The sequence below is a fragment of the Crocodylus siamensis genome, chromosome 2 (genome assembly GCF_052110815.1).
Source record: "Crocodylus siamensis isolate JL-2025a chromosome 2, ASM5211081v1, whole genome shotgun sequence".
Lineage (NCBI taxonomy): Eukaryota > Metazoa > Chordata > Crocodylia > Crocodylidae > Crocodylus > Crocodylus siamensis.
This window is the reverse complement of record NC_143396.1, coordinates 171,035,553-171,060,829: the sequence shown is the minus strand read 5'-3', so window position 1 is coordinate 171,060,829 and position 25,277 is coordinate 171,035,553. Positions and strand designations below refer to the sequence as shown.

General features: G+C 49.6%; 1 protein-coding gene across 4 annotated transcripts in view; it reads right to left on the bottom strand.

Moving 5' to 3' along the window:
• MYRF (myelin regulatory factor) overlaps nucleotides 1-25,277 on the bottom strand; it is a 124,571-nt gene that overhangs the window by 76,387 nt on the left and 22,907 nt on the right. For 3 of the 4 annotated variants that reach the window (XM_090032282.1, XM_090032281.1, XM_090032280.1), the window contains exons 2-3: nucleotides 4,941-5,028; nucleotides 3,548-3,883 (exon numbers count right to left, since the gene is read on the bottom strand). In XM_090032282.1, the coding sequence (XP_089888408.1) occupies nucleotides 3,548-3,883; nucleotides 4,941-5,028 (424 nt within the window). Of the gene's footprint in view, nucleotides 1-1,308; nucleotides 2,095-3,547; nucleotides 3,884-4,940; nucleotides 5,029-25,277 lie in introns of those variants that run through there. The other variant, XM_090032284.1, reaches the window with a different exon arrangement.

The window sequence follows — 25,277 nt, the reverse complement described above, 5'->3', positions numbered from 1 at the left end:
CCCAGACCCTCTGTAGGCTTCCCCATGCTGCCTATAGGGTAAATACCTGATATTTTCCCAATTCTCCCAAGACCAAGAGACTTTAGATCCTCTCCTTTGCCCAGGTTATGTAGCATGGGTCTTCCATTTAGAGGAAAAGGAGGTAATTCCAGCAAGACTGCAAGCAATGCCCTAGCAAAAGCATGCCACAGGGGGCATGGGGTGAAGGGTGATGAATGCACTCTGCATACCACTAAGAGTTAGATCTGGTTTGCATGCTGTAGCAAGTGGGTCTAATCTACATGCCACAGAAATCCACAAGGAGTCTGTTTTCCAGACCATTAACAGCATGGGGCAGGTTTGAGGATGCATGGCACAAACACCTATGAGACAGGGTTTCAATCTGTAGAGAGGCAGAGCCCAGAGGCAATCTAGAGTTCAGTACAAATTATTTTCGACTGTGCCATTCTTGTCTTCTGAAGAACAATGAAAGCCTGATGTGCATGTTTCTGCTTCTTTGGGAGTGATACCTAACAGGCCTTGGCCTCAGCTCAGCAGGCTTGTGTAGGGTGATTCCTGGGATGACGTGGAGCCTTCTCAGATCTCAGAGGAAGGGGCAGGCTCTGAGTCAACGAGACACTCATTGAGTGCACTGGAGTTGGCCTGTAATTCTGGGGCAGTACTGAGCAGGTTGCCACACAGGGAGCACAATCAGTTCTCAGCATGGAGGGAGGGCATGGAAGGTGGAAGAGCTACACTGAGCTCAAGCTAGCTGAGACTCCCATCTTGCTGAGTTTCAGCTCCTCCCTACACCCTGAGCATCAAGCAGAGCTTCCTCCTTGGCTGTAACTCCCTGGATCCAAATGATGGGTTAAAAATCTTCCAATGTCCCACAAGACTCAAGCTCACCTGTACCAGTGTTGAGGCAAGACACCCCACAAGCCAACAGGCAGGTGAGCTGACAGTGCTTACAGAGCAGGGCTGCAGTCCTTAGGATTACCATCACATATTCCATGAAGGCCTGCAGCAACCAGTATAGTGAATGGCTGGAATGCTCAAGACATGACCTGTCCTGGGCTGCTTCTCATTTCAGAGACAGTGAGCAAAGGAAATCTCAGTCTTATCTCCCACACTGGGAATAAAATGAGAACAGATACAAGAACCAGTTTATTTACTTATTTCCATCTCTTTCATGAGGATCTTTCTGAATTTCTCCAGTGGGCCAAGTCCTTTCCAAGGATGAATTTGGCCCAGCAAAAAAGAAAAAGTCAAGAGTAATGCACAACCTTGCACCAAACAAAGGCCTCATCCCAGCTTTGACCTACTCACATCAGTGAAGAAGAAGGTGGTCCTTGAAGTACCACAGCAATGCCAACTCACTGTCTGTCTTGGATGGGTGGGCGATGCCAGGACCTTTTGGATGCTGTAGCAGGTGGAGCTATAGGGAGAGGATGTAGCCAGACTGCCAGGCAACACATAGAGAATGAGGAGGAGAGGGGGTGTGGTATTACAGAGGTCCATTGCTATCTGCCTGATGCCTGACTTCCTGACTTATTTCTCAGGAGTCTGCATTCACATTGAGTGAGGAAAGTTTCTCTCCCTGCAACACAAAGTAAAGAGGCCTGGAGAATGTACCAAGCCAGTCTAAATGGGTTTCCAGGAACCAAAGCTTTGATTTAATCATAAAAGCCTTGAAGCTGTGAGAAGTTCAGCATTGGGGCCCACTGCATCCAGGAAGCACACACCCTCTCTCAGCTTAAAGAGCTAGGGTACATTTTCCCATGGATATAATGGTTCATAGATTCATAGAAGCAGGGTCAGAAGGGCCCTTGTAGATCATGAAGTCCGACCCCCTGCCCTGGGCAGGAGAGAAAACCGGGCTCAAATGACCCCAGCCAGGTAGACATCAAGCCTCCTCTTAAGAACCCCCAGGGTAGGAGCCAGCACCACTTCCCTTGGAAATTGATTCCAGATCCTAGCCACCCTGACTGTGAAGTAGTGCCTTCGTATGTCTAGTCTAAACCTACTCTCTAACAATTTGTGGCTGTTATTCCTTGTTATCCCTGGGGGTGCTAGGGGGAACAGGGTGTCTCCTAGACCCTGCTGGTCCCGCCTGGTGAGTTTATAGATGGCCACCAGGTCCCCCCTCAGCCTTCTCTTGTGAAGGCTGAACAGGTTAAGGTCCCGTAGCCTCTCTTTGTAGGGTCTGCCCTGCTGTTCCCTGACCATGCGGGTGGCCCTCCTCTGGACCCTCTCAATGCTGTCCACATCCCTCTTGAAGTGCGGTACCCAGAACTGAACACAGTACTCTAGCTGCGGCCTAACCAGTGTCACATAGAGGGGGAGTATCACCTCCTTGGCTCTGCTTGAGATGCATCTGTGGATGCACAACAAGGTACGGTTAGCCTTACTGACCATGACCTCACACTGTCAGCCCATGATCATCTTGGAGTCAATAATGACTCAGCCACCTCTCGCTCCCCATGGTTACCAGCACCCTACCCACCATGACAGTATCTGGTCTGGCCAGCACTACTGTGCCCTTCTAGTGTGCCATGGCAGTCCAATCACAGTATACCAATCCTGGCTAACCACAGCAATCAGTGGCATCCCTGCTGTTAGTTCCTCCCTGCCCATTATGCCCACCAGTGACCCAGAGCACAGGAATCATATTGCGATACTGGATATAATCTCTCCAAATGGAGCTACACCTCCAGTCCAGTCCAGAGCATCAGACACAGAAAGCCAGTCTTCCTCCCCCTAAAAAGGGTGGCACATAGAGCCCATTCCAAGTGACTGCAAATATCGTTCACATTCCATTTCATTCTTCTGTTGAGTACAGCAAGCAAGATGCCATACCAAGAAAGGCACTGCTTAGTCTGATTCACCTAAACTTTTCAACTAGGACAGGCACAGTGCAATCCTGGAATTAGGATTTTCTCCATCCAGAATCGATCCCAAGCACGGACATCTTTTTTTTCCCCACAGAGATGCAATACAATTCCTCCATTGTGAATCTGCAGATGTGTTCCATAAAAGTCCTTGATCCTCACCCTCCCTAGCTGTTGGCTTTCACACCATCTGTTGCCACAAGGGTTGTGATCGGTTTAATCCAGAGGCGGGCAATTATTTCAGGTGGAGTGCCACTTACTGAGTTTTGGCAAGCCATCAAGGGCTGCATGACAGGCAGCAAGGGGCAGATAAATATTAATTCACTAAATTTTTTAGGGGCCACATGGGCCGGATAGAATGGTTTGGTGGGCCACATCTGACCCACGGGCTGCATTTTGCCCACCTCTGGTTTAATCTATTCTGATAAATGTGACTGAGGCAAAGATTTTGCACAGCACTGTCAAACTTCAGGACTCCAGTTTAACCACCTATATCCATGTTTAGGCATCTGTGCATGATTTAAGAGCCCAAATATATGTTTATGTTCCTACCACCCGAGGCTTTGTGGAACAAGCATGTCAGGCCTCAGAGGCCCTAACATATAGGGCCAGCCTTAGAAAAACATCTGGCCCCAACACCTGCCCTCACTCATCCTCCTTCACTTCAGCTCACTTACCCAGGTGCATAGGAGGCCTTGGGCTCCGCTTTGATTGGAGGGACCACGTTATTCAGGCAGTGGCCGCTGAGGTACCCCTTGGGCACTACCATGCCATTGTTATTATTGCAGTTAAGGTGAGCACTGTAGCTGGGTCCACAGGGGTTGGGCAAAAGAGAACCATGACGGACCGGGACTTGGCTACTCGGGGGACCAAGGTGGAGTGAGCCTGTGGACACTGGATTGTTCACATGACCAGCACTGGAGATCGAGCTGGCCACAGAAGCACTGGCAGTGGCAGAACTAGAAGGTTGGGCGTGTGCGTAGCTGGCTGAGGCAGGGATGTCAGGGAAACATCTGTGGAAGAGAAGTTGAGAACCTCAGTGGTATATGTATACTGTACCTTTCACTGCCACTTCAGCCCTGCAGTTTCCATTCACACACCCTCCTCAGGGATGGAGGCACTGTTGCCCAGCTGCTCCAGCACACACACTCTGAGAGCTCAGGAGAGAAACGGAGAATAACAGAATGCAACCACCCAGGACAACATAGCCAGCATGGCCTGGATGCTGCAAAAACTGCTCACAGGCCCTCAGTTTTACAACACATGGAGGAGAAGGCAACAGTTCTAGCAAAATATTTCCCCACCTGTGCTGCCTCTGGCATTGGCACATCATACCCCTTGGGTCTTCCTTTGAGAGTTCCCATTCTAAAATCTGACTGAGTAAGCACAATCCCAAATGATTTGCAGGATCTAAGAAGGATGGTACAGTTGCAGGCTCCTCTCAGAGTGACTCAGCTCATGGTAAGACACAACTGACTACAGCAGAACAGCACCACAACCTCAGCACATGAGATCCCAGATCCCCACTGCCAGGACCTAGGAGAGACTGCCCTTCCCTTAACCTTCACTTGTCTCGGCACACTTTGGGAAGGGCACTCCCTTCTGGTACCACAGAGATCTCTTCCTGCTCCATATACACCATCCAAGGGCTCGCTCTCTCTTTCTAGGAACTATCCTTAGTAACATAGGGGACAGCAGATGAAAACGCATTCATCTGAGTTCCTTTGTGCTGCTTTTGCTCCAACTCAAAGGGAGTCTTCAGAGGACTGGAGTAAAGGATTCTCCAGTGATCCTACCAGAGAGGTAAAAAAGGAGAGACAGACAAACAGAAAGGTGGAAAAAGAAAAGAAAGGAGAAGATGGGATTGCCAAAAATAAGGTAGCAGAGAACATGAGGCAGAGACTCTAAAAAAGACAGAGGTAGAGAGGGAGACATAAGGAAGCAATTTACAAATGAGTCATTGCATCACTGGAAAGGAAACTGTCCAACTTCTTCCCCTGTCTCCCTGCTGAAAATACCTGAACCCTGCCTCTCCAGGTAGCCCCTAGCTGTGGGTCAGCAAGCACTTACATATCTGGTGAGTCTTCCTTGCTGATGTACTCTTCCAAAATGCTGGTATCAATGTTGGAAGGCTCCAGAGCTCCATTGATATCGTGACCTGCAGCAAGGACAGAAAGTGAAACAGGGTGAGTGCTAACATCAGGCTTGATGTTCCTTTGTTCCCACTACCCTTCCACCCATCAGAAAATAAAGGGGCCAAGTAAGGTTCTCTGAGTTCCTGCATGGCCAACAGGTTGCCCAGTTTTGGAGAGGCCCCCTATGCATCCACATACACATTACTGTGTGAAAATAGATGAATGCATCTTGGTAGCAACTGAGATAACAAAGCATCTAGGACAAGGTAAAGAGATCAGAAAGGCTGACAAGGGTAGCAGGGGATGCAAAATGTTTAACAGGAAACTACTGACTGCAAGACCACCTGGAATCATCTGGGATTAGGGGTCCTGCTAGATTGGTCATGATCATATGGGGCAGGGACACCAACTGTGCCTGGGGTCTATGGAATGCTGGTGTCTACTGAGATAAGCCTCGGTCATAGGAACATGTGTGCTCTGCGGGATACTGGGATCCAATGAACATAACCTAAGTCACAGGGGATGCCAGGGCCCATTGAGTCATGCATGAGTTGTGTGGGATGTAGGGGTGATTATAAGGGAGCCTGCTGGGCTGGACCTGAATCACATGATATAGAAGTGAGACCACCAAGACAGGCTGGAGTCAACTTGACAGTAGGTCTTGATAACATAAGCAGAAGCCACTGGCTTTCCCTAGGTCACATGAATAAGACCACCACTCTGGAAGAGCTGCTCTGGGTGGGCCACAGGAGCCCTTGGCTAGGCTTAACTAGAGAGAAAATTAGGCACAGCAGAAGGGCTGCACCATGTGGGCTCCATGGGTGGATTTGGGAGTCTAGTTTCTTTCTCTTCCCTTTGGACCCTTGCCTCAGTCTTGCAGAACTTGCTGAAATTACTCTGCTGCTGCCATGACAGTTTCAGAACAGATCTGAGCTCCCTTCGCATGCTTTTTTTTTTTTTTAAAGAGATTTTTCATGTTCCCAGCCAAATCAAGTCAAATCCATCAGTCAGTCCAGAATCAAAAGTGGCCCTACAACTGGCAAACATCCTCAACCCCCACCAGGGGCTTCCCATACTTCCAACGTCTTTTGGCGGGCTTCGTATGTCATCCTCCCTCTTCACTCTCCCCTCTCTCGATAGGAAAGGGCTGGACTTTCTTCCCCCTTTTCCTCTAGGGTCCCTCCTCCTCCTCCTCCCATGATGTGGAAGCTGGGCTGGGCTTTGTTGATAGAAAGTGCTTTCTTTATCTGCCTCTCTGAAGTAGGAGCTTGCAGCCCTCTGGAGTCTATGCCAACCCTAAGTGTCAAAGACACTGCCAAGAAAGGTGGAAGAAGAGTCCCAGCCCCCCTCCTCCCTGAGCCCAGAGCATGAAGAGCCCTGCCCCAAAGGCCTGATCCCTTCAGGCTGAAACAGTATGTCACTTGCCCAGCAGACTTGTGCACATGCTCTCAAAGGACCACCCTCCCCAGGAAGGCTGCACTCTGGGTAAAGGTTAGCCAATGAACCGCAAAAATGAAAAAGAGGGGCTTCACCCTGAGTCCAGCCAATCAGGTCTTTCCCCTGTGAAAATCCCTTTCATACCAAGACAAGCAAATCGGCAGAAATAAATCCAGCTAGGAATTTTGCCAACTGGACAGGGTGAGGGTTGGTGGGGAGGGAGGTGGGGCTCTTTTCCTTGGTAACACAGGCCAGAGAGAAAAAGCCTGGGTAGCGATTCCACTGTAAGGCACCTAACCCTTTGTGTACCACATACCTCGATGGCAGAGTGGTGGACAGAGTAAAGGCACTTGCCACTCCCCTGCTAACACCTGTTTCCAAGGAAGACAGACAAACACACAGATCCTGGCATCCCCAGTCCCTCCAGCACCTAGTGGGGGCTCTTGTGCTGTTCCCAGAGACAAACAAAGAAAGAGCAGGACATGATTTATAAGACAAGCAGGGACATTTCCACAGCTTGTTGCTGAAGCAACAGCGCATGGGGCAGGAGAGTACTAGGGTCTCACTCTACCCACAGATCCTCATCACCTGAGAAGCCTGTTTAGATACAGGGCTCACCTAGGCTGAAATGACAAAGCAGTGATGCATCCCTAATCAGATGTCTTGTGATTGAAGTATCATCAAAACTGAATCCAGAGTAAGTGAGGGCACATGCTTGCGAACCTTCCCACCATGGCTCAGCTTGCATTCTCTCGGCTGCTTTCCCCACTCTTCCACCTCACAGGCTCTCCCCAATCCAGCTCTGCCGAAGCACCATCCCCAGAGCTTCAGTGTTTCTTTTCTCCCAGACCAGCTCTTGAGGTTTTCAGTCATGTTCATGGCATCACCTGCTACACCAGGGAGATTTCTGTCTTGAGCAGAGAATTACAGTCGTACTAAAGCATGTATTGATGTGGACAAAAGCACACTAGAAAAGTGTTCAGAAAACAGAGTTCCTTCATCATGTGATTAAGGATTTGAATCAAGGTCTCCTGGAGCGAGGGACCAAACTACCAAGCTACCCTGGGGGGAGCTCTACATCCCTTCTCACTTCAAGAAGCGCTCCTCAGACCAGCAGAAGTCCTGGTGCAGGACGCTAGCTTGAGAATGTCTCTTCGAGATGGTTTCTGCCCTCTCCGCAGTCTAACCCTGCAGGTAGGTGAGCTCACACCTTCCCAGTCACTTTGCCTGAGAGGTCACCTTCATGAAAACTCGATTAAGACCCAAGCCTCAGGTGAGATAAACACCTTGACGTGAAAGGTGTGTCAGCTGAGCAGCTCTGGAGCTGCAGCAGACTTGATAACAACCATAGCGGGGGAACTGGTGGTGTGTCATGGGGTAGCAGAGGTAAGAGGAGGAGGCTATTCACATCCTAAAAGTGAAGCCAAGGAAGAACATTACTCAGCTTGAGTCTGTAGGCCCAGGAGTTGACTGCGAAGGAAATGAGAAGACAGGCTCTCCGAGGCCTGCATCAGACTGCTGGAGTGCTTTGTAGCAAATTCTTGTTTGTACCCTGCTGCTTCTGATGCAACCTGGCCAGCCTGGGAATCTCATCCCCAAGATCCTCTGCCCTGCCCCTGGTCCTCCCTGCACCCCTGCTCCTTTCGTGGGACAGAAAGCATCTCTGGAATGTCTGCTGCGGAGTGCGGGCTCTTAAGAGCATCTCATTGCCTGAAACTTTTATTCAACAGGGGTTGTTACCAAAAGCCAGCTTAGGTGATTAATTAAAAGCTAATACCTCTTTCTAGTCACGAGCTCCTAACAACTTTAACAATACCCCTCCTCCCCCTCCCATCTGGGGATTAAGAGGGACCATGGATCCACAAAGCTTCATACCCACCAACCTCCACACAAGACAACCACTCATCTCCTTGCCCCAGTAAAATGGAAACAGCACAGGTGGCAGTGGCCATCACAGGTCATCCTGCCACCCGCAGGCCTCTCCAAGAGCCCAGGCTCAATAATCCTCATTCCAGAGTCCCCTGAAGCTTGTAACCCTAATGGCACTGTCAAAAGCTTCTCCCAGAGAGTCTCCAAAATTAATTGGGTCAAATTCCACCTTTAGTAAGAACCTGGGGTAACTCTGCCAGTATCAGAGGAGTTACTCCAGATTTACCCAATTCAAGACACTGAGTTCCTCTGTGCAAAGTAGCTTCCTCTGCCTTCCAACTGGGCTGAGTGCTCACACCTTGAGTGCCTACTGAAGTGTGTCACACCAGCAGCTCACATGGAGGAGCCCCTGTGCTCTAAATTCAGACCCTTGCCTACTGCGCCACAACTTCAGGCAGATGAGCCTTCAGAGCAGACTACAGCTCATCTCAATATGCACAGAAAAAAGACTACACATTCTTCCCTGACACCCTCCTGTTTCAGAATCCCATCCAGAAACAGGTCAGAAAACTACCAGGCTCCTGGCCCTAGTAAGCCCCTACCAAGCTCTGGTTTTCCTCTGTCCCAGGTAGCAAAACTGTCCCTGGAATGACTGCCCACTCATCTCCACTAACTCCATATCTCTTCCCAAAGCCCCCTCCCCACCACTTCACTCACCACTCTCTGCAAAGTCCCTGCTCCCCTATCAGAGTCCCCCTAAAAGTCCTACTCTATCTCTCTCCCTCAGTCTGCTTTCCAAACTCTCCCTCTCCTGAGGGGTCATGGAGGAAGTGTAGGGAGTCATGAAGGTAAATCTTGTTTGAGAAGAACAAGATGACATTAGCCCAGGGACCTTCCCCATGAAAGGAGTCAGGAGCTGGGAAAGCAGAGGCCCCTGTACGTGTGAGAATGTCAGGAATCCCAATGTTTGGACTGGTTTCCTCTGCCTTCCCCAAACTCCCAAACAGGATCAGTGTCCAAATGAAGCTGTCAGAGCTGCTCCCCCTTCCTGTGTGGTTGGGATTGGCAGCTTGTCTGCTCCCCCATCCTACACCAGCCACCCCAGGCACCCACCAGCACCAACCACCCTTGCTGCCTTTCAGCCCCTGTGCCAGCCCCAACCCTGCAGCATGCTCGCAGGCTCAGCACATAGAGGAGGTCCAGGGAGCCCTGCTCCCTCCTCAGCTCTCCGTGTCTGCATGCATGGGGCTCCAGTGGATGAGTGCAACACGGTACTATGCAGCTCTCTCAAAGAGTTAACAGAGCCCCGCCCCTTCGAGTCACTGTATTTACAGGCCTTAGAGATTAAAACCAGAATTTACCACGAGTGATAGACTGATAAGTTTATGGTATTTCTATTTATAACAATCCCTCCCCCATCCACACTTGCTCTGCTGCCTGTCTTCTAATCACCCATAATCCTCCCTGGGTCACCAGGGGGGTGGGAGGGTTAGGGGGAGCGACTGACAGAGAACAGCATCCTGGGATACCTTAACAAGAACCAGATGTGGGAACCTGGAGAGGATGACAAGGTCAACCATTTTAATGGGCTGCTGAACTTCAGCAAAAGGGAAAAAAATAGCAAGAGCAAAGCTTCAGGAGACAGGAATGAGGGGAGGGAGTTACTGAGAGGCAAGGCCATGCCTACAAGAGGGTTGTGGGCTTCCCCGGGGCAGGATCACCCCATGGCTGCAGGGATAAAGCCTGCTTTTGCACACACCAGACAGCAGAATACAGCCATCAGCCAGTTCAGCTTGTATACAAGAGCCATGAAAGCAAAGGAGAAGAAAGCCAGATTGGATAAAGAACTAACTCAACCCTCTGGCCAAAGACAGACCTGGATACTGAAAAAATCCTACTGCATTTTCCACATTTCCTGCCTCAGAGACCTCAGCCCGGTTGGCCATCACCATCTCTGTTTGCCCAGCTCCCCTAGTAAGGAACACCTCTGGACTCCCCATTTCAGATCAGATATTCAATGCCTTCTCACAATCCCCTACCTCCAAGGTGTGTCCATTGCTAGCAAATGTCACAAGCTGCAATGGCAGCCACGCATTCACTTTAACTATTGCAGAGGCAGGTGTTCACAGGGACAAGGGCTTGCACAGAAGGCCTGAAGTGCCACCCAAGCATACATGGCTCATACATCTACCACACAGAAGATATTCCCATTTCCTGTAGCCAGTAGCATACAAGAAGCATCGCATCCAACCAGCTTTGACTCCTAGGCCCAAAAGACCAGGATACACTTACAGCTGCAGTGAAGCCTCTGGTCTGAAATCCAGAGCAGGACGTGAACTCATGTCTGCACAGTCATACTGAGCACAGTAGCCACCCTGCCAGCACACTGCAACTCACACCGAAAGAGGGGCTGAAATACGAGTTACACACGTAGCTCTCATTTGTGCCTTTCAAGATTATCCCCCCTACACATGCGAGCACAAACAAGGCTCCACCTCATACAACAGGCATTGCTGAGGAGCTCAAATGAGTCTCAACCCTGCATCAGGCCCCTGCTTCTCCATCCAAAACCAGGGGACAACACTACCTGACTCAAAGGGCCTCTGTTCCTTGATTTTTGAACAGGCTCAGACATAAGACACCAGAGAGAAGGAAATGAAAGTTCATGGTGATTTAATTTACACCAGACAGGCACCTTCCAAAATGTGAGTGTGCCAGCATGTAACTAGATGCACACCAGTGACTCGGTGCTCTTCCTGAGATGATCTGTTGGCTGCAGGGAGCATATGGTAAAACTTTATGGACATGATGGCTCCTAGCAGACCGTTTGGAGTGTTCCACATATCTCCAGCACAAAGAACTGGCCCTTTTGTGAGAGAGGTGTTATCCTCTGTACCCTACAAATGGGGAAACTGAGACACAGAGCACTCAAATATCATGGTCAGAAAGGGAGTTGGTGGCAGATGGTGTTGCACTAGAGAAAAAATCAACACAAGAGACTAAAAGAACCCAGGAGTTTGGAGATCCCAGACCTCACCCATCCTTCTACATGTGGGTACTCCCACAAAGGGGCACCAGATCCCACCCAGGGAAGTCAGCCCTAAGTTCCCACATACCTCTGCATGCATTAAATGAGGGGCAGCAGGCATGGCATTTCCTTGGCACAGTGACACAGTGGAACCAGGCTGAAGGCTGTCCTACAGAGTGACCATTGCCACACCATCCTCTACAATCAGCTGTCTTGTGAGACAACCCAAAATGGGAGCAGAGAGGCACTGCTGCAAGTCACACTGAGCTGCCTCCTCTAGGAGCTTGCATAGGCAGGTAAGGCTGAGAAGCCAAGCATCATTTAGCAAGTCTGTGGGCTTGGTAGACTGTCCCACCAGCTGGTGGGCTCCTACCTAGAGCCTGCCATGGCATGTTTTTGTCACCTAGTGCTGTAGCATCTCAGCTCCATGCTCGCTGCTCCTCAGGAGGCAGCACCAGCAAGGAGCAATGGTGGCTGCAGGGCCTGCCCTGTGCATGCTATTGCCAGTTCCTTTCAGTGAATGCACACAATGGGTTGTGAAATCAGAGGGCTGGGCTGCCGCATCGGCACATTCCCGGGCCTTGCTCGCTCACCAGCCCTTCGGCCTCCGCTGGTGTTTATACTTGCTGCCCTGCTGATTGGCCAACAGCCCAGCCATGAGCCTGAAGAATCTACTGAGAGGTTTCTAACCAAACACTGCCTAAGCCTGGGGAGCTGGAAGCAAGCAGCTGAGCTCCATCCCCTCCTCCCTGTGTCACCTGGGCTCTCAGCCATGGCCTGATCTGGGCACATACCTACCCTTCTCCCCCCACTAACACCCAGCAGACCAGTGCCCCAAAGAGTCCAACTGCTTCAACACAGGCCTGCTTCCAGGCCCCATCCCTGCCTTCCGGATGTGAGGGATCAAAGCATTTGAGCAGCAGAAAAGCCCTGTTCCCCAAAACTGCAGCCCCAGCCCAGAGGAGGAGGGAACCCACCATGAGAAAGATGCACCGTTCCCCAACCCTGCACATCCCACTCAGAGCAACATCAGACACACCAGAGGTCCAAGGCATTAACTGTATCCAGTCCCCATCCCACACATCCCCACCCTCAGCAACATGGGGCATGCTGGGACTCAAGCATGGCCCCAGTGCCCTGCTCCCAAGACACATTGCTTATTCTCCTCCTGCCATGAGATGAGATGAGATCCAGTAGGGCTCAGATGACGGCCCCATCTGCAAGCGCAAAAAACCTACCCAGCCCGGACCATGGAGGGGATAGAGAGCTCCTTGTCTAGGGAATAAACAGGACTGATTTTGTTCTCCTGCCTTAAACACACACATGCACACGCACTTAAACCCCTTGGGTGCTGGAAGATCCAACCCAGGAGCTTGGGTGGGTTGGATCATTCCTGTCTGCCATCTCTTCCTGCCGCAGCCCACACTCCCCCACCCCCTTCCTAAGATAGGCAGCCCCACATTCTTCCTTAATTATACTCTTTATTACCTGACTATAACGTTAACCAGTCACTCCCTGGAGAAGTGGTTCCTGTAACCTGAGCACGAGGCAAAGCCAAACTGCCCCATTCCCCCAGATAACTCAGAGACCACCCCAGAGCAAAGCCCCCATTGTCTGGGGCCCTTAACGGAGTCTCCCCAGCATCCACATCCACACAATTAGCATAATCACAGCACAGATGCCTCACTGAGTGAACGTGTGATCCAGGCTAGCCTGAGCTCCCTCCACCTTGCAAAGTCCCCAGGTTGCTTTCACCCCATACATCAGCAGGTCCATGACTCTCTTAGATGTCCCTCTGGGGCAGGCACCTTTTCAGAGCTAGAACTATTTACAGGTATGTATACAGGATATTTCCCAGAAGCCAAGGGACAGGATATTAGCTGGTGTGAACCCCTGCAATTCTTTTGACTTCTGTGGGCTTTCACTAATTTGAAGACAAAGGAGCCACATGGATTTACACTAGCTACAGATCTGGCCCCAAAGCACCACGAAAGGTTGCTTCAAGACTCAACCCACCCCACCCTGTCCCCTCCCATACACATACCAAACCTTAAAAGCAAGGAAAGGCCAGGTATGGGAGAGGTTCTCCTTGCATTTTGTCCCCTAGGCATCACATTATCAGCTGTCAACAAGACACCACATCTCACCAAAGATGCCTGCACCTCCAAAGGTGTTCATCTAAGCACCCTGGGCATTTTTACATGTGCTCCAGGAGGTGTGCAGGGGACTTTAATTAGCAAGCTATGCTAATTAAAAGTACCTGAATATTATGTGTATCAAAGTCCCACACATTGAAAAATGGTGACGGGGCACTTTGAACTAAAGCCCATCCAACAAGCTTTAGTTCAGAGCACCCCACCAACATTTTTCAGTGCGGGGACACTGATACCTGTGATGCTAGAGTCTGTTGGAGTGTGTTTATTTCCATACTCCAGCAGACTTGATTAACTGAATCTGCCCCAATGCGCTGGATTTCCAGCATATCGGAGCTAGTTCCTTGCACATCTGTAGGAGCACCTGAGTTCACCTAAGCCCTGAGTCCAGCAGCTCTGGCAACCAAATGATGACAGGGTTCTTGGGGAAAGCCTGGGGTCAGAGTTAAGGGAACAGGGGAGCTCTGGGCAGTCATAATTCAAGAAGAGAGCAAAGGGCCTTGCCCTTCTTTTCATTTTTAAAAGGGGAAAATGTCCTAAAATCCAGAGAGGAGTTATAGGCCCTTCAAACATAACCTATGGCAGGGAGAAATCTGTGCTCCTTCCAAGACTTCCTTCTATTTCTATAGCACCTTGCAGCCCTAAGAGCAGGCTGGAACAGATTGTCACCCCCAGACTCACAGTGGCTAACACTCCTCTCCCACGGACCACAACACACCTCCTCCCACATTAAGTCTCAGCCCATCATGAGATAGGGATCAGAGTCAGGCCCTTTGCATATCTGTATTATATACAAGCATCTGAGGTCCACCATTGATATGTGCTCACTGCTGGCATGGAAAGTGGTTGTTACGTAACAGTGCAAATTAGTGCAGGAAGCAAAGATGCTGCATGCAACTGCTGCTACCAATAGAGGGAACTTAGGGAGATGGAGTCGGCATCCAAGGTGATATGTGACCAGGACACTGGAGCTAGCACCCCTATTTTGGCAAAAAAAACAGAGCTGCAGAATCTTCAGGGGCCACAAGGGCCTGATTCCATTCCTCATCTGAGAAACAGTGCTGCTGTGCTGGGATACTGTGCTGCCTGCACTGCCTCCTGCAGCACCAAGCACTCCAGCTGTAGGCAGGATGAAGTCATAGCCAACTCCCACAGCACAGTGCCCCTAGCCCCCATGCTAAACAGATCAGTCAGTTCACCTCATACCTCCCAGTGGCCTTTCAGCACCATGATGGGTCACAAGATCACGGGCAAGCATTTCCCCTGCTGAATCCCAAGAACAAGCTATGACAACCCTCCTATGTTACCTGAAAATCTCCCCACCCAGGGTCACCCAGGCATGACCTCACTTGGCTTCAGAGCTCTGAGGATCACATCTGAAGATGGTTTCCATAGACAGATGCTAATGAGGACCACTTTTCCTAACCCATAACAGATAACAATTGCTGAGGAAGCTCTTCCTCTGCTGGGCATCGCAAATTCCCTGCCTACTATGGACATCGGTTCTTGCCACGCAGGGTACCGCTATCCCTAAAATGCTGATTGCAATGGGATGGGAGCCTGTTTGGCCAAACATGAGCTGGCTTCAGCCTCTCTTTTCCCAAGGCCTTTGGAGGGACAGGAGGTGTCAGTAGGGATTTGCCAAGTAACTGTGGTAGGAGGTGCCCATCCATCCCTGCAAGCCATAGGGCAGCAGTAGGCTGTGCAGCACTGGTGCAGGTGGCATCTGTCTCCAGAGTACAGTTGGCCACGGTGGGCAGTGCCATACAGGAGAAATGCTTTAGGCCAGCCATTTCACTTCCGCGCTCTTCCCAGTTCCCTTCTCCTGGCCATTTTTTCCCCAACTACTTCCCTTCCCTCCCCCCAAAAGCCTTTCTTCTCTTCCCAACTTCTACCCCTGCCTCTTCTTCACCACCTCCCCTGCTATTTCCCTTGGTCTCTTCCCTCCCAGCTTCTCCATGCTACCGGCCTCTCTCTTGGCCCTTTCTTCTTCCAGCCTCCCCACCCTTCTCCTGGCCTCTCCTCCACCCATGCCAGCTGTGAACCTTGGCATGGAAGGAGCCATTGTCCTCTGGGCATCAGGACAGAGGAGGAGGAGGGGAAGGTGTAAGAGGCGACACAGTGGAGCGTTTGTGCGCTTCCCTGCTGTCTTCCCCCCTCCCGCCACTGCCGTCAATGGGCCACTTGTCAATTCATGCGCTAAGATGGTGGAAATGGCAGTGCGCACACAAGCATTGCCATCTGGCGGTAGCAAAGCTGACTGCCCAGTATGGCACACTGGCTTGTTTGTCTGGAGCCCCGTTGCCATAGTAGGTAGCGCTTTGGCCTCCTGATGAGGAGCCAAGGTGGAGGGGCTATGAGGGCAAGATCAGGAGAGCCCACTCACTGGAGCCTATCAGCCCCTCCTGAGTTCATCATATCTGGGAGCAGTGCCCTACACAGTCAAGCTGCTCTGTGACCCCAGGACACCCAGACTCAAGCCTTTTCTAAACATACAAAGCACATTACTTCCTTGGCTGCCCCAGGACAGCAAATCTACACAGGACAACAGGACCATGCTGTCCATTCACCAGGACATGCCTGAGACAGACCCATTGCCTGTAACAAGATGGCAATAAATATCTAGAGCCCCGTGATGCAAGGGGTGTCACTGAACTCTGATCTACAGGCCCCTTAGGAGAGGGAACCAACTTCCCCTCAACCTCTTGCCAGGGACAGTGGGTCCGTGAAAATTAAAGGACCTTCTCTCTCTGCCCAGACATCAAGTTCATGGAGCGGGCACCATTCATGGGCCTTGCTGCTGCTTAGAAACACCTCCCATCCCCCAAAGTGCTCCAACAACACTGCGTGTCTTCTCCTCTTGGAGCGACAAAACCTCCTGCAAGCTACCCTTCCTGATGAGCATCTTCCATGAGACAGCTCTGACACCATTCCCCATATAACCTAGGGACACCCACACATGCTCCTCTCCCCAAAGGATCTCTCTCTCCAAGAGATTGCCCTGGTCTCCCAGGTCAGAATGGGAAGCAATTCCTTATGGGTCTGTCACTATGGGACAGGACTAGAACACAAGAGATCTGAATTGAAAAGCAGACCCTGCCATAGCCTTCTGTGAGCAATCTTCTCTTTTTCCCCAGCCTTCAAGCTGTCTGGCCTCCCTAGACTGAGATCTCCAAAGGACAAGGACACTTTTACAAGAGCAGGGCAAGCACCCATTTCTTGTTAGCCCACTACCATAACTATGTAGTTGTGTGGCTGTACCAGTGAGACTGCTCCCAGATATGATGTGTACACTGCTGAGACAAGCTGGATATGGTGCTGCTCTGCCCAGCCCCAGTGTAACTGCCCCAGGACAGTGTATTTAGAGGGAGGAAGAAAGGGAGGGAGGGAAGGACAATTCTGTAAATGCGACAGACTGCTTGACAGATAAACCACCGCAACTACCAACCATAAGCATGTCTACCAATAAGAAGCCAATGCAAGTGTTCTGCCATTCATGCCTGCAGGAGCTGCAAGAGACTGGTTTGGCAGAAGGACCTGGACAAGCCACTGAAATAGAGCAGTTTGCAGACCTGTTGCAGAGTAATGCAACTCAAAGACACAGCATGGGACCTCAGTAGGTGATTTGAAAAGATCCAGGCCCCTAGAGATGCAAATTACCTGCCCTAGGAAACCTATTTGACCAGAAAGAGAGTTCACCAGGACCCCATTAGTTCTGTGAAATGGATGCCATTTCTGTGATGATCAAATGTGGCCAGCCACTGGGCTTTTGCCTCTCACTGGATAGATGGCCTGTAGTAGTGACACAGCCTATGCTTATAAGCACTGTGCACAGGTATCTGCTCCATGGCTGGCTTATCAGGTTGAACAGGGTGAGCAAACTACACTACTAACACATACTCTGAAGTGACTGGCTTTGCTTTGGAGATCTCCCACACAAAACACTGAGGAGACACAGCTCTATTTAACTAATTGCAGTGTCTGGTAAAACATAACATCTGGTAAATCTCTAGATCAGTGATTCCCAAAGGGTGTGCCATGGCAAGATCCCCCTGTGTGAGGAGATACTTGCTTTCCTTCCCTGTCCGGCACCTTGCACCTGTAGCTACTCCTCTGGGGACTGCCACCACTGCTGCTGCCTTTCCCCACCCTTCTCACCCCCAGGCAGCCCCCATGCTGGCACCCCCATGCTCCCAGCAGTGTGCTCTGCTGTAAGTGGGCAGGTGGGCACAGCTTGCCCCTTCCATTCTTCCCACACTCCCAGGGCCAGCAGGAGGGGCAGTGAGGGTGGTTGCCAGCATGTGAGACCCTGCAGAAGCAACCTCAGGAGGGGCTACACTTGCTCCCAGAGGTACAGACCAAGGTTTGGGAGAGGGCAGACAGAGTAAAAACCAGGGCACAGCAAGGTGGCACCAACTAGACCAGCGATTCACAGCTTTAGCCTCAAGGCCCCCTCCAGCTCTTTTCTGAATTTAGATGTAGCTCAGTGACCTTCAACTGGGGTGCTGTGAAATTCAGAAAAGTTATGGAGTGGTGCCATGAGACTAAAAGATTGAAACCACTGATATAGCTACTAATCCTTTGCTTAAAGACAGATGTATTTGGTGTCATTTTTTAACAGTACATCTCAGCAATGGTATGATTTCCTCTAGCAGGGAAATGGAATATATGTTTTCACACACACACACAACTCTGGGGGGTGTAACAGTGAAGTGTGCAGTCAATTATAATCCAAAAATGTGTGCCACAGGTATCAAAAGTTTGGCAAACACTGCTCTAGATCTACCAGAGACTAATGTGAGAATTCCCAGGAGAACACATCCCCGCAGGACAGCCCTTATTTCTGCTTTCTGCCCCATGGGAATTTCCCAGGGCCTGACAGCATTTCCTGAGTTCTGTGAACTGACTGATGCTGTAGAGATGAGGGATCAGCCTGACAATGCTAACTATGCAAGGAGATGGTTGCTGCTTCTTTCCTTAACAATGAAACGAGATGCACAAATGTTCTCTCTTTCAGGTACCTTGAGCCTTGCCACCCATCAAGCATGTGTGGTATTACAGTATGGCCTACAGAAGCTTTTTGAAATGCAGAAGCTAGAATCTCTCTTTTTTGCTTAGGTTTGGGAATGATATAACATAACCTCCATTAGCAGAGAATATCACACTCTTTAAGGGGAATGACCCAGGGCTATAACGGATGTTTATCTACCTCAGACTGCATACATGTTAAAGGCAGAAGGGACCGTTATGATATCCCTGCATGACACAGCTTAAATTGCACCCAGTGGTTCCTGCAGCCAGCTTGTGACGTGAGCTAAAGCATCGCTTTTGGATGCCACCCAAAGCTAGATCCTATTTCACCTGCTAGGCTTCCAGGAGGACCTACACACCTAAATGGATCCAGTTCCACCCTGCCTGAGTCCCTGAAAAACAGTTAAGGCAAATGTGGGTGGGTTCTCCTCCTGCTCACTGCTTTTTGTGACTTAGTCTTAAGGCTGAGATTATGGCATATTATAAACATAGATGTATTAACATTTTTTTCAGAGTCAAATAAGGTGGAATGGGATCACACTTTGGCGTTTAACAGATATGACAGGACCTGTCTCCCAGTCTTGATTTCAAGTGACAAAGACTATCACATTCCCAGGGAAGTGGTTCCACTGGTTCCTAACTTACCATCAAAAATGTGCATTTCATTTCTGGTCCAAATTTCTCTCTGATCCCGCCAGGGAATTTTGTTGCACTTTTTTTTTGCTAGCCTGAGAAGCCTTCTAGGATCAAAAGCACTTTTTTCAGAGCATTTCTGAGTCCCCTCTTAATCTTCTCTTTGCTAAGCTAACTCCACTGAGCTGCTTCTTTCTCTCACTAAGACAGGATTTACAAACACTGCTCATTCTCATAGATTTTTTCTTCCTAAATACTTTCCAGTTGGTCAACATCCTTTTCAAGGTGTGGACATGAAAAACAGACATTACAGGAATTAAATAGAAATGACTGGTTCTGCCCTAGAAACTTCCATACTTATCTTTTTCATTATGTATTAAAGCTGCTCAAAATAGGAAAAGCACTGTATAAAAACCTACACATTTCACAAACATTTCATTTTTCAAATGGATTGATTTCTTGCTTTCAGGAAAGTGTATGCGAAACTGTACTAGAAACATTTTATTTGCCATTTCTGCAAATTTCCATTTTTAAATCTTGAATTGAATATTTTTCAAATAAAAAAATATCAGTTTTGAAAAGTTGTTCTTCCTATTAGAGATAAAGTATACATTTAAGGTACAACCTAGTACAAAATTTGAAAAGAAATACATTACGCAAAAATTATCCACCTTCATAAAAATGTCATTAAAAGAAAACAGGTAATTTTCCCATTAAAATTTGTAAACTTTTTTTTGTTTGAAATCTTTTGATCAATTCACTATACTCTGTCCTGAACAGAGCATGGAAGAAACTCAAATTCTGGACTAGGTCGCTTACAGTATAAATAAGTCAATCCACGTCAGGTATCAAACACACCACCATGTTAAACACACCCTAGTTCACCTGTAGCATTCTATGTCCAACTCCCAGGAGTGCGTTTTTCAGGGGATCTGAATGAAGAGAGGGCAGATTGCTGGCATGCTGCATGAGAAGGCTACATGTGCAGGGGGCAGCATGAAAATAGTCATGGAGACAAATATGGGAGAAGATTACACTGGGAACAGATGGGCAAGAGGCATGGACTGAGCATGTTCCAGCAGGAGGTAAAGAACTGTTCAGATCCTTAAAGCAAAGGGCAATAAGTCAACCAAATGAAGAAGAAAAGCAGAGCCTAATGATATTATACAACTTGAGGAGTGATGCAATCAGAGCATTCATGGTAAGGCTGATGGCAGTATTTTGGGTGAGCAGGAAATGCAGGGTAAGAATCTGTGAGACCCATGAAGAATGGCTGGCAGTAGGTAAGAGATGAGGTGGGAATGAAGAATAGTTCTGGTGGTCAAGGACAGAATGCAGAGGCACTGCACCAGGCTGACCTGGAAGAAAGCAGCCTTATCAGGACAGAGAGAGAAAGAGAAAAAAGCAACAGAGAGTTTCATTTTAGCCATTTTGCATTTAAACTGGTGGTGGGACATCTAGAAGGAGACATTTTAGAGAGGCATGAAATTGGATGGAAGACATGTTGGTGGATGGAAGAGTTAGATTTAGGAGATATCAGCAGACAGATGGTGATTGAAATCATAACCATATACGTACCTACATTTACCAAGAAATATCAGCTAGAGAGAAAAAGGCAAGGAAGGAGTCTTGACAGATAGCAAGAAAAACAACAGAGAGGAGAAAGAGAAAGGACTATCAAGAAAGACCAGTTGAAAGAGGAAAAGAAAAATAGTCATGAACGCCAAAGGGAAGGACTGTGCCAGAACCAAGAGAAGATGCAGCCTTTCCTTGGTAGGTTCACATTTTGGATCCAGGCCAGGATTAATTCATCCCAAATATGGGTTGTTCAGTGACCCATATGAAAGTTCAGTGTCCAGGTAACCTCATCACAAAAGCCACTCTCTGCAGCCATACCCTGGGGGGAGTCTTAGCAGAAAAACCAAGGCCTGAATGAACTACAGGGAACACTCCCTATGTTCCTTCTTAGAGGTCCCCTTGACCTCTAGCATTGGAGACAACATGGAGCATCTCACACTGCTCCTCCCCAGCTGTCACTGCTAGTTCAGCTTCTTCTACCAGAACTACGTCCACTTATTTTATTACTGTATTTCACTTAAAAACACAGCAGGACAGTGGGTCTCAGCCTTCTTAGTCTCAAGGTACCCCTCAGAAAATGCCAACTCTATTAGTTTTCACTTGGTTTGTGACAAAGGAAATATAATAGTGAAAGTCAGAAAGACCACAACATGTCAGCATGTTTTTAACAATATAGCTTCCTATTTGAAATTTCTGATTTTCATCTTGTGAATCATGTTTGGACACATAACTGTGTGTACATTATGTGAAAACACGCATCACCCCTAAAAGGATCTCAAAACAACCTGGAGTACCATGGTACCCTGGTTGAGAATCACTGCACCAGGGGGTGCATGTAGCCCAGAATAAGGTGTAACAGGGAGCCAGAAGGCTCCTGTTACTTAAGAGGAAACTGCAGCAGGGGGAGCTGACTCAAGGAAAGCTAGCAGTTAAGGAACTAGCTACCTGCTAGTTGAATTGTGGCCAAGAGCCAGCAGTAACAGGCACAAGGGACAGACAGCCAGGTTTCTCAAGGGCTAAGAGCTGCAAACAATAGCTGAGCAGCTGCAAGGGCATGCAGGCAGGTCCTTAGGGTCACAATGAACATACCCGAGATGGCTGCTGAGTCACCTAACCGGAAACGGGCAGGGCTTAGCATGTATATACACTCAGAGCCTGAGCCTACACAGAGAGTCTGGTCCTGGAGGCTGCAGAGAAAGGTGCTCTGGAGTAGGAGGAGCCAGGAGAGCTCCTAGCTGGCACCCATTCTTAGGTTTACCATACATCTGGGTTTTCCCAGACGACATGTCCTTCTCTTGGGCCCTCCAATCTCCATCCAGGTTGGGGGGGTTTAAAAATATCAACAAATGTCCAGGATTTTGCTCTGCACTTCCCTGCTTGCCATAGCAAAGAGCTGCTTGGGGCTGGAGGAGCAAGGGGAAAACAATTAGAGGCAGGAGGCACCATGTGCATGTGTGCACACTCATGCATATGGCCAGCATGCAGCCAGACAGGGTGGTAGCAGGCCCAGACCCTGCAGCTGGATGCAGGTAAGTCTAAGAGGGGTGGGAGCTGGAAGGCTAGGGCTTGGGTACTGTCTGGGCAGGCGGTGTGTGTGCTTGTGTGGGAGGATGGGGGTGGGGGGTGCCTTCCAACACTGGAGGAAGCTGTCCAGATGCTGGGACTGCAGCAGGGCAGGGGAGGTGCCTGCCCCACCAGTGGGGGAAGGGGGTGGGGGGAGCTTTCGGGGGCAGCAGGGAGCTGCATGGCTTGGTCGGCAGCACAGGGGCCAATGCCCTTGCTCGCAGGGGCAGGACAGCCAAGAGATGCTACAGGGCTGGGGGGAGCAGGGGGCTGCCAGCCAGAAGTAAGGGGCACTGGCAGGGCTGGGGGTCTGTGGCTTGGGAGTGAGGGGCACTAGGGGAGGCAAGGGCCTGTGGGTCCAAAACACAGGGCACAGGCAATGCCAGGGGGCTGTGGTTCGGGAGTTAGGGGCACCAACATGGTCCAGGTGGTGGGGTACTGTGGTTTGGGAGTAAGGGGCAGTGGCAGGGCCAGAGATCTGCAGGTCAAGAGTATGGGGCAGCAGCAGGGCTGGGGTGGGGGGCGGGCTATGGCTTGGGAGTGAAGGGTGGGGGCAGCATATCATTGCCACCACCCTTCCCCCACCCCCAGTATCATGTTACCACCCCTCAGACAATTGTCCTTTTTTTTAAAACTGGAAATATGGTAACCCCACCGGTGCTACCCTGTAGGAGGTAAACAGAATGCAGCTGCCTGGCAGAGGAATATGACACAGGATAAGCGGAAGCCTTGTTGTAGCTACTGTTTATGTTTGTACACAGAGCGGGGTGTAGCTGTTGTTATAGCCAGAGGGTTTGTTCCTTTATTATAGCTCATACTGGTGGTCTGGGATTGGGACTAGTAGGGGTGGTATAGAGATCCCAGCCATGTCTGAGGGCATGAGTGTCTGGAGTCCTGCCAGGGGGCTGGGGGCTCAAGACATAGACCTTGAGCCTTATAAGGTAGCAGCCTAGAGGAGGACTGCAGCTGAGTACAACTCAAGCCAAATAGGGTGAGAGGGCCCAGACAGCTGAAGCAGGCTCACTGCCCAGACTAGGGCTGAGGCAGGGCCAGGGGACCCAGGCCTAAAGTAATCAAAACAAGAGCTGGTGCCAAGAAGCCAGGTCCAGTTCAGTGGGCCCAGGCTCAAAGGCCTAACTAGAGAAAAGGGGTGGAGGCTGAGGTCCCAGCAAGGGAGTGATTGTACACTAACACCTAAAAGGCATGGGCATGGCTGTAGGGGAAGTTCAGAAGCAGTGAACAGCCCTCAAGGCTGCAAGTACCCTGAGGGACACAAGTGGGCAGAGAGGGCCACTAGGCACAAAACAGGATGAAACCAGGTAGGACCTGCTGGCTTTCAAAAGAACAGAAGGCTTGCTCTAGCACCCTTAGGCAGCTTCCCTTTCTAACAGTCAATAGTTACATCAAGGCATGGCAGGTGAGAGGAGAGGGTTCCCTAGAGCCAGAGCTGGGCATGGGTTGCATGGCCACCAGGGGACATCACAGCCACTCCTGGAACCCGAACATTGTCACATTTGGGAATTAACAATAAGGTTTTGGATTACAGTAGTTAGGCAGTTTCATTAGCAGCCAGCACTAATGTAACAAAGGGCTGGATTACAAGAGAGAAGTGAGAAAGGAAATTACACAAGAAGCATGCGTCATTAGATCCAAAGATCTGTTAGGTCATCATGTTCATCCTCATGTGGGATTACTCATTATATTTCATTTTCCAGTCTTTTGTCCAGCCGAGTTGCAAAATGTTCCAAGGGACAGGACTTGCAGCACTCCCCTGGGGGGGACTCTTCCATATAATAATCCAAGGGTGTCGTGTCAAATTTATTGGGCCCCACAGGCTGGCTGAGTAGTACAGGGATGTATCCATAGTGCAAGGCCAGTCTGATGCAGGCACTACGTGCGGTGCATGCTGGACTGGCTCCATGTGCCAGGCCAGTCTGAAATCCATGGGCAGCACCTTAAGTAAGATGATAGGGCTCTGCAAGCCAAATTCGGCCCACGGGTTAGATCTTTGACACGCCTAAAATAACCCATTCACCATGAGAAAGAACTTGCTGACATCCAACCCAAAAATATTCTTTTCCTCATTCCTATGTACTCTTCCTTAACTCTTGCAATGGTGAGATACCAGTAGCCCTCATCCCCCTGCTTTACCATGGCAGGTTGGAGTGTTCTTAGGGACTTTGGGCTATGTGCTTTGTAATAGTGCAATAGGGTTGTTTGCGCAGTTTTAGGAATAGGTTAGCCATGGGAAGGTTTGGATAAGCATGTTCCACCTATAAGCAGGAGTTGGACCTCTATGCTCAAAGTTGGACCAACATGCTCAAAGGAGGATGCATAACAGGGCATCTTTTCCTTTGTGGATCTTGACAACACCTAGATTATTTTGCTCAGTTCTTGTTACCATATTACCAGACAGGGAGGCAGAGGAGAAATGACCAGGTACTGGAAGGCTGGATTTGTGAAGGAAGACTCACAGGAGTCTTAAAATATAATGCACAGCCTAATGGTACAACCCATGTGGAGCTCAGTATGAAGGGCATTGGCAAGGAAAAGTTATAGAATCATAGAAAAGTAGAGCTTGGGTTTTTCATCCCAAGATGGAGCACCCTGCACTTCTCTACGTTGAATGTCATCAGTTTTGGTCTGCCCACCTTGCGAGCCTGTCCAGGTTGGCCTGTATCCCGTTTATCCTCCTGTGTGACTACCTTCCCCCATAGTTTAGTGCTGTCCATGGACTTTGCCAGTCCACATCTGACACCTGACTCCAGATCATTAATGAAGATGTTGAAGAGTACTGGCCCGAGTACTGAGCCCTGAGGGATACCACTGGTCACCTTGCACCATGGTGATTTCCTCCCATCAACTACTACTCTTTGGGTCTAACCCCGGACCCAGTTCTGCAGCCATTGGACCATGAGATGGTCGAGGCTGCAGTTCCCCAGCTTAACCACGAGGACATCACGGGAGACCAAGTCGAAGG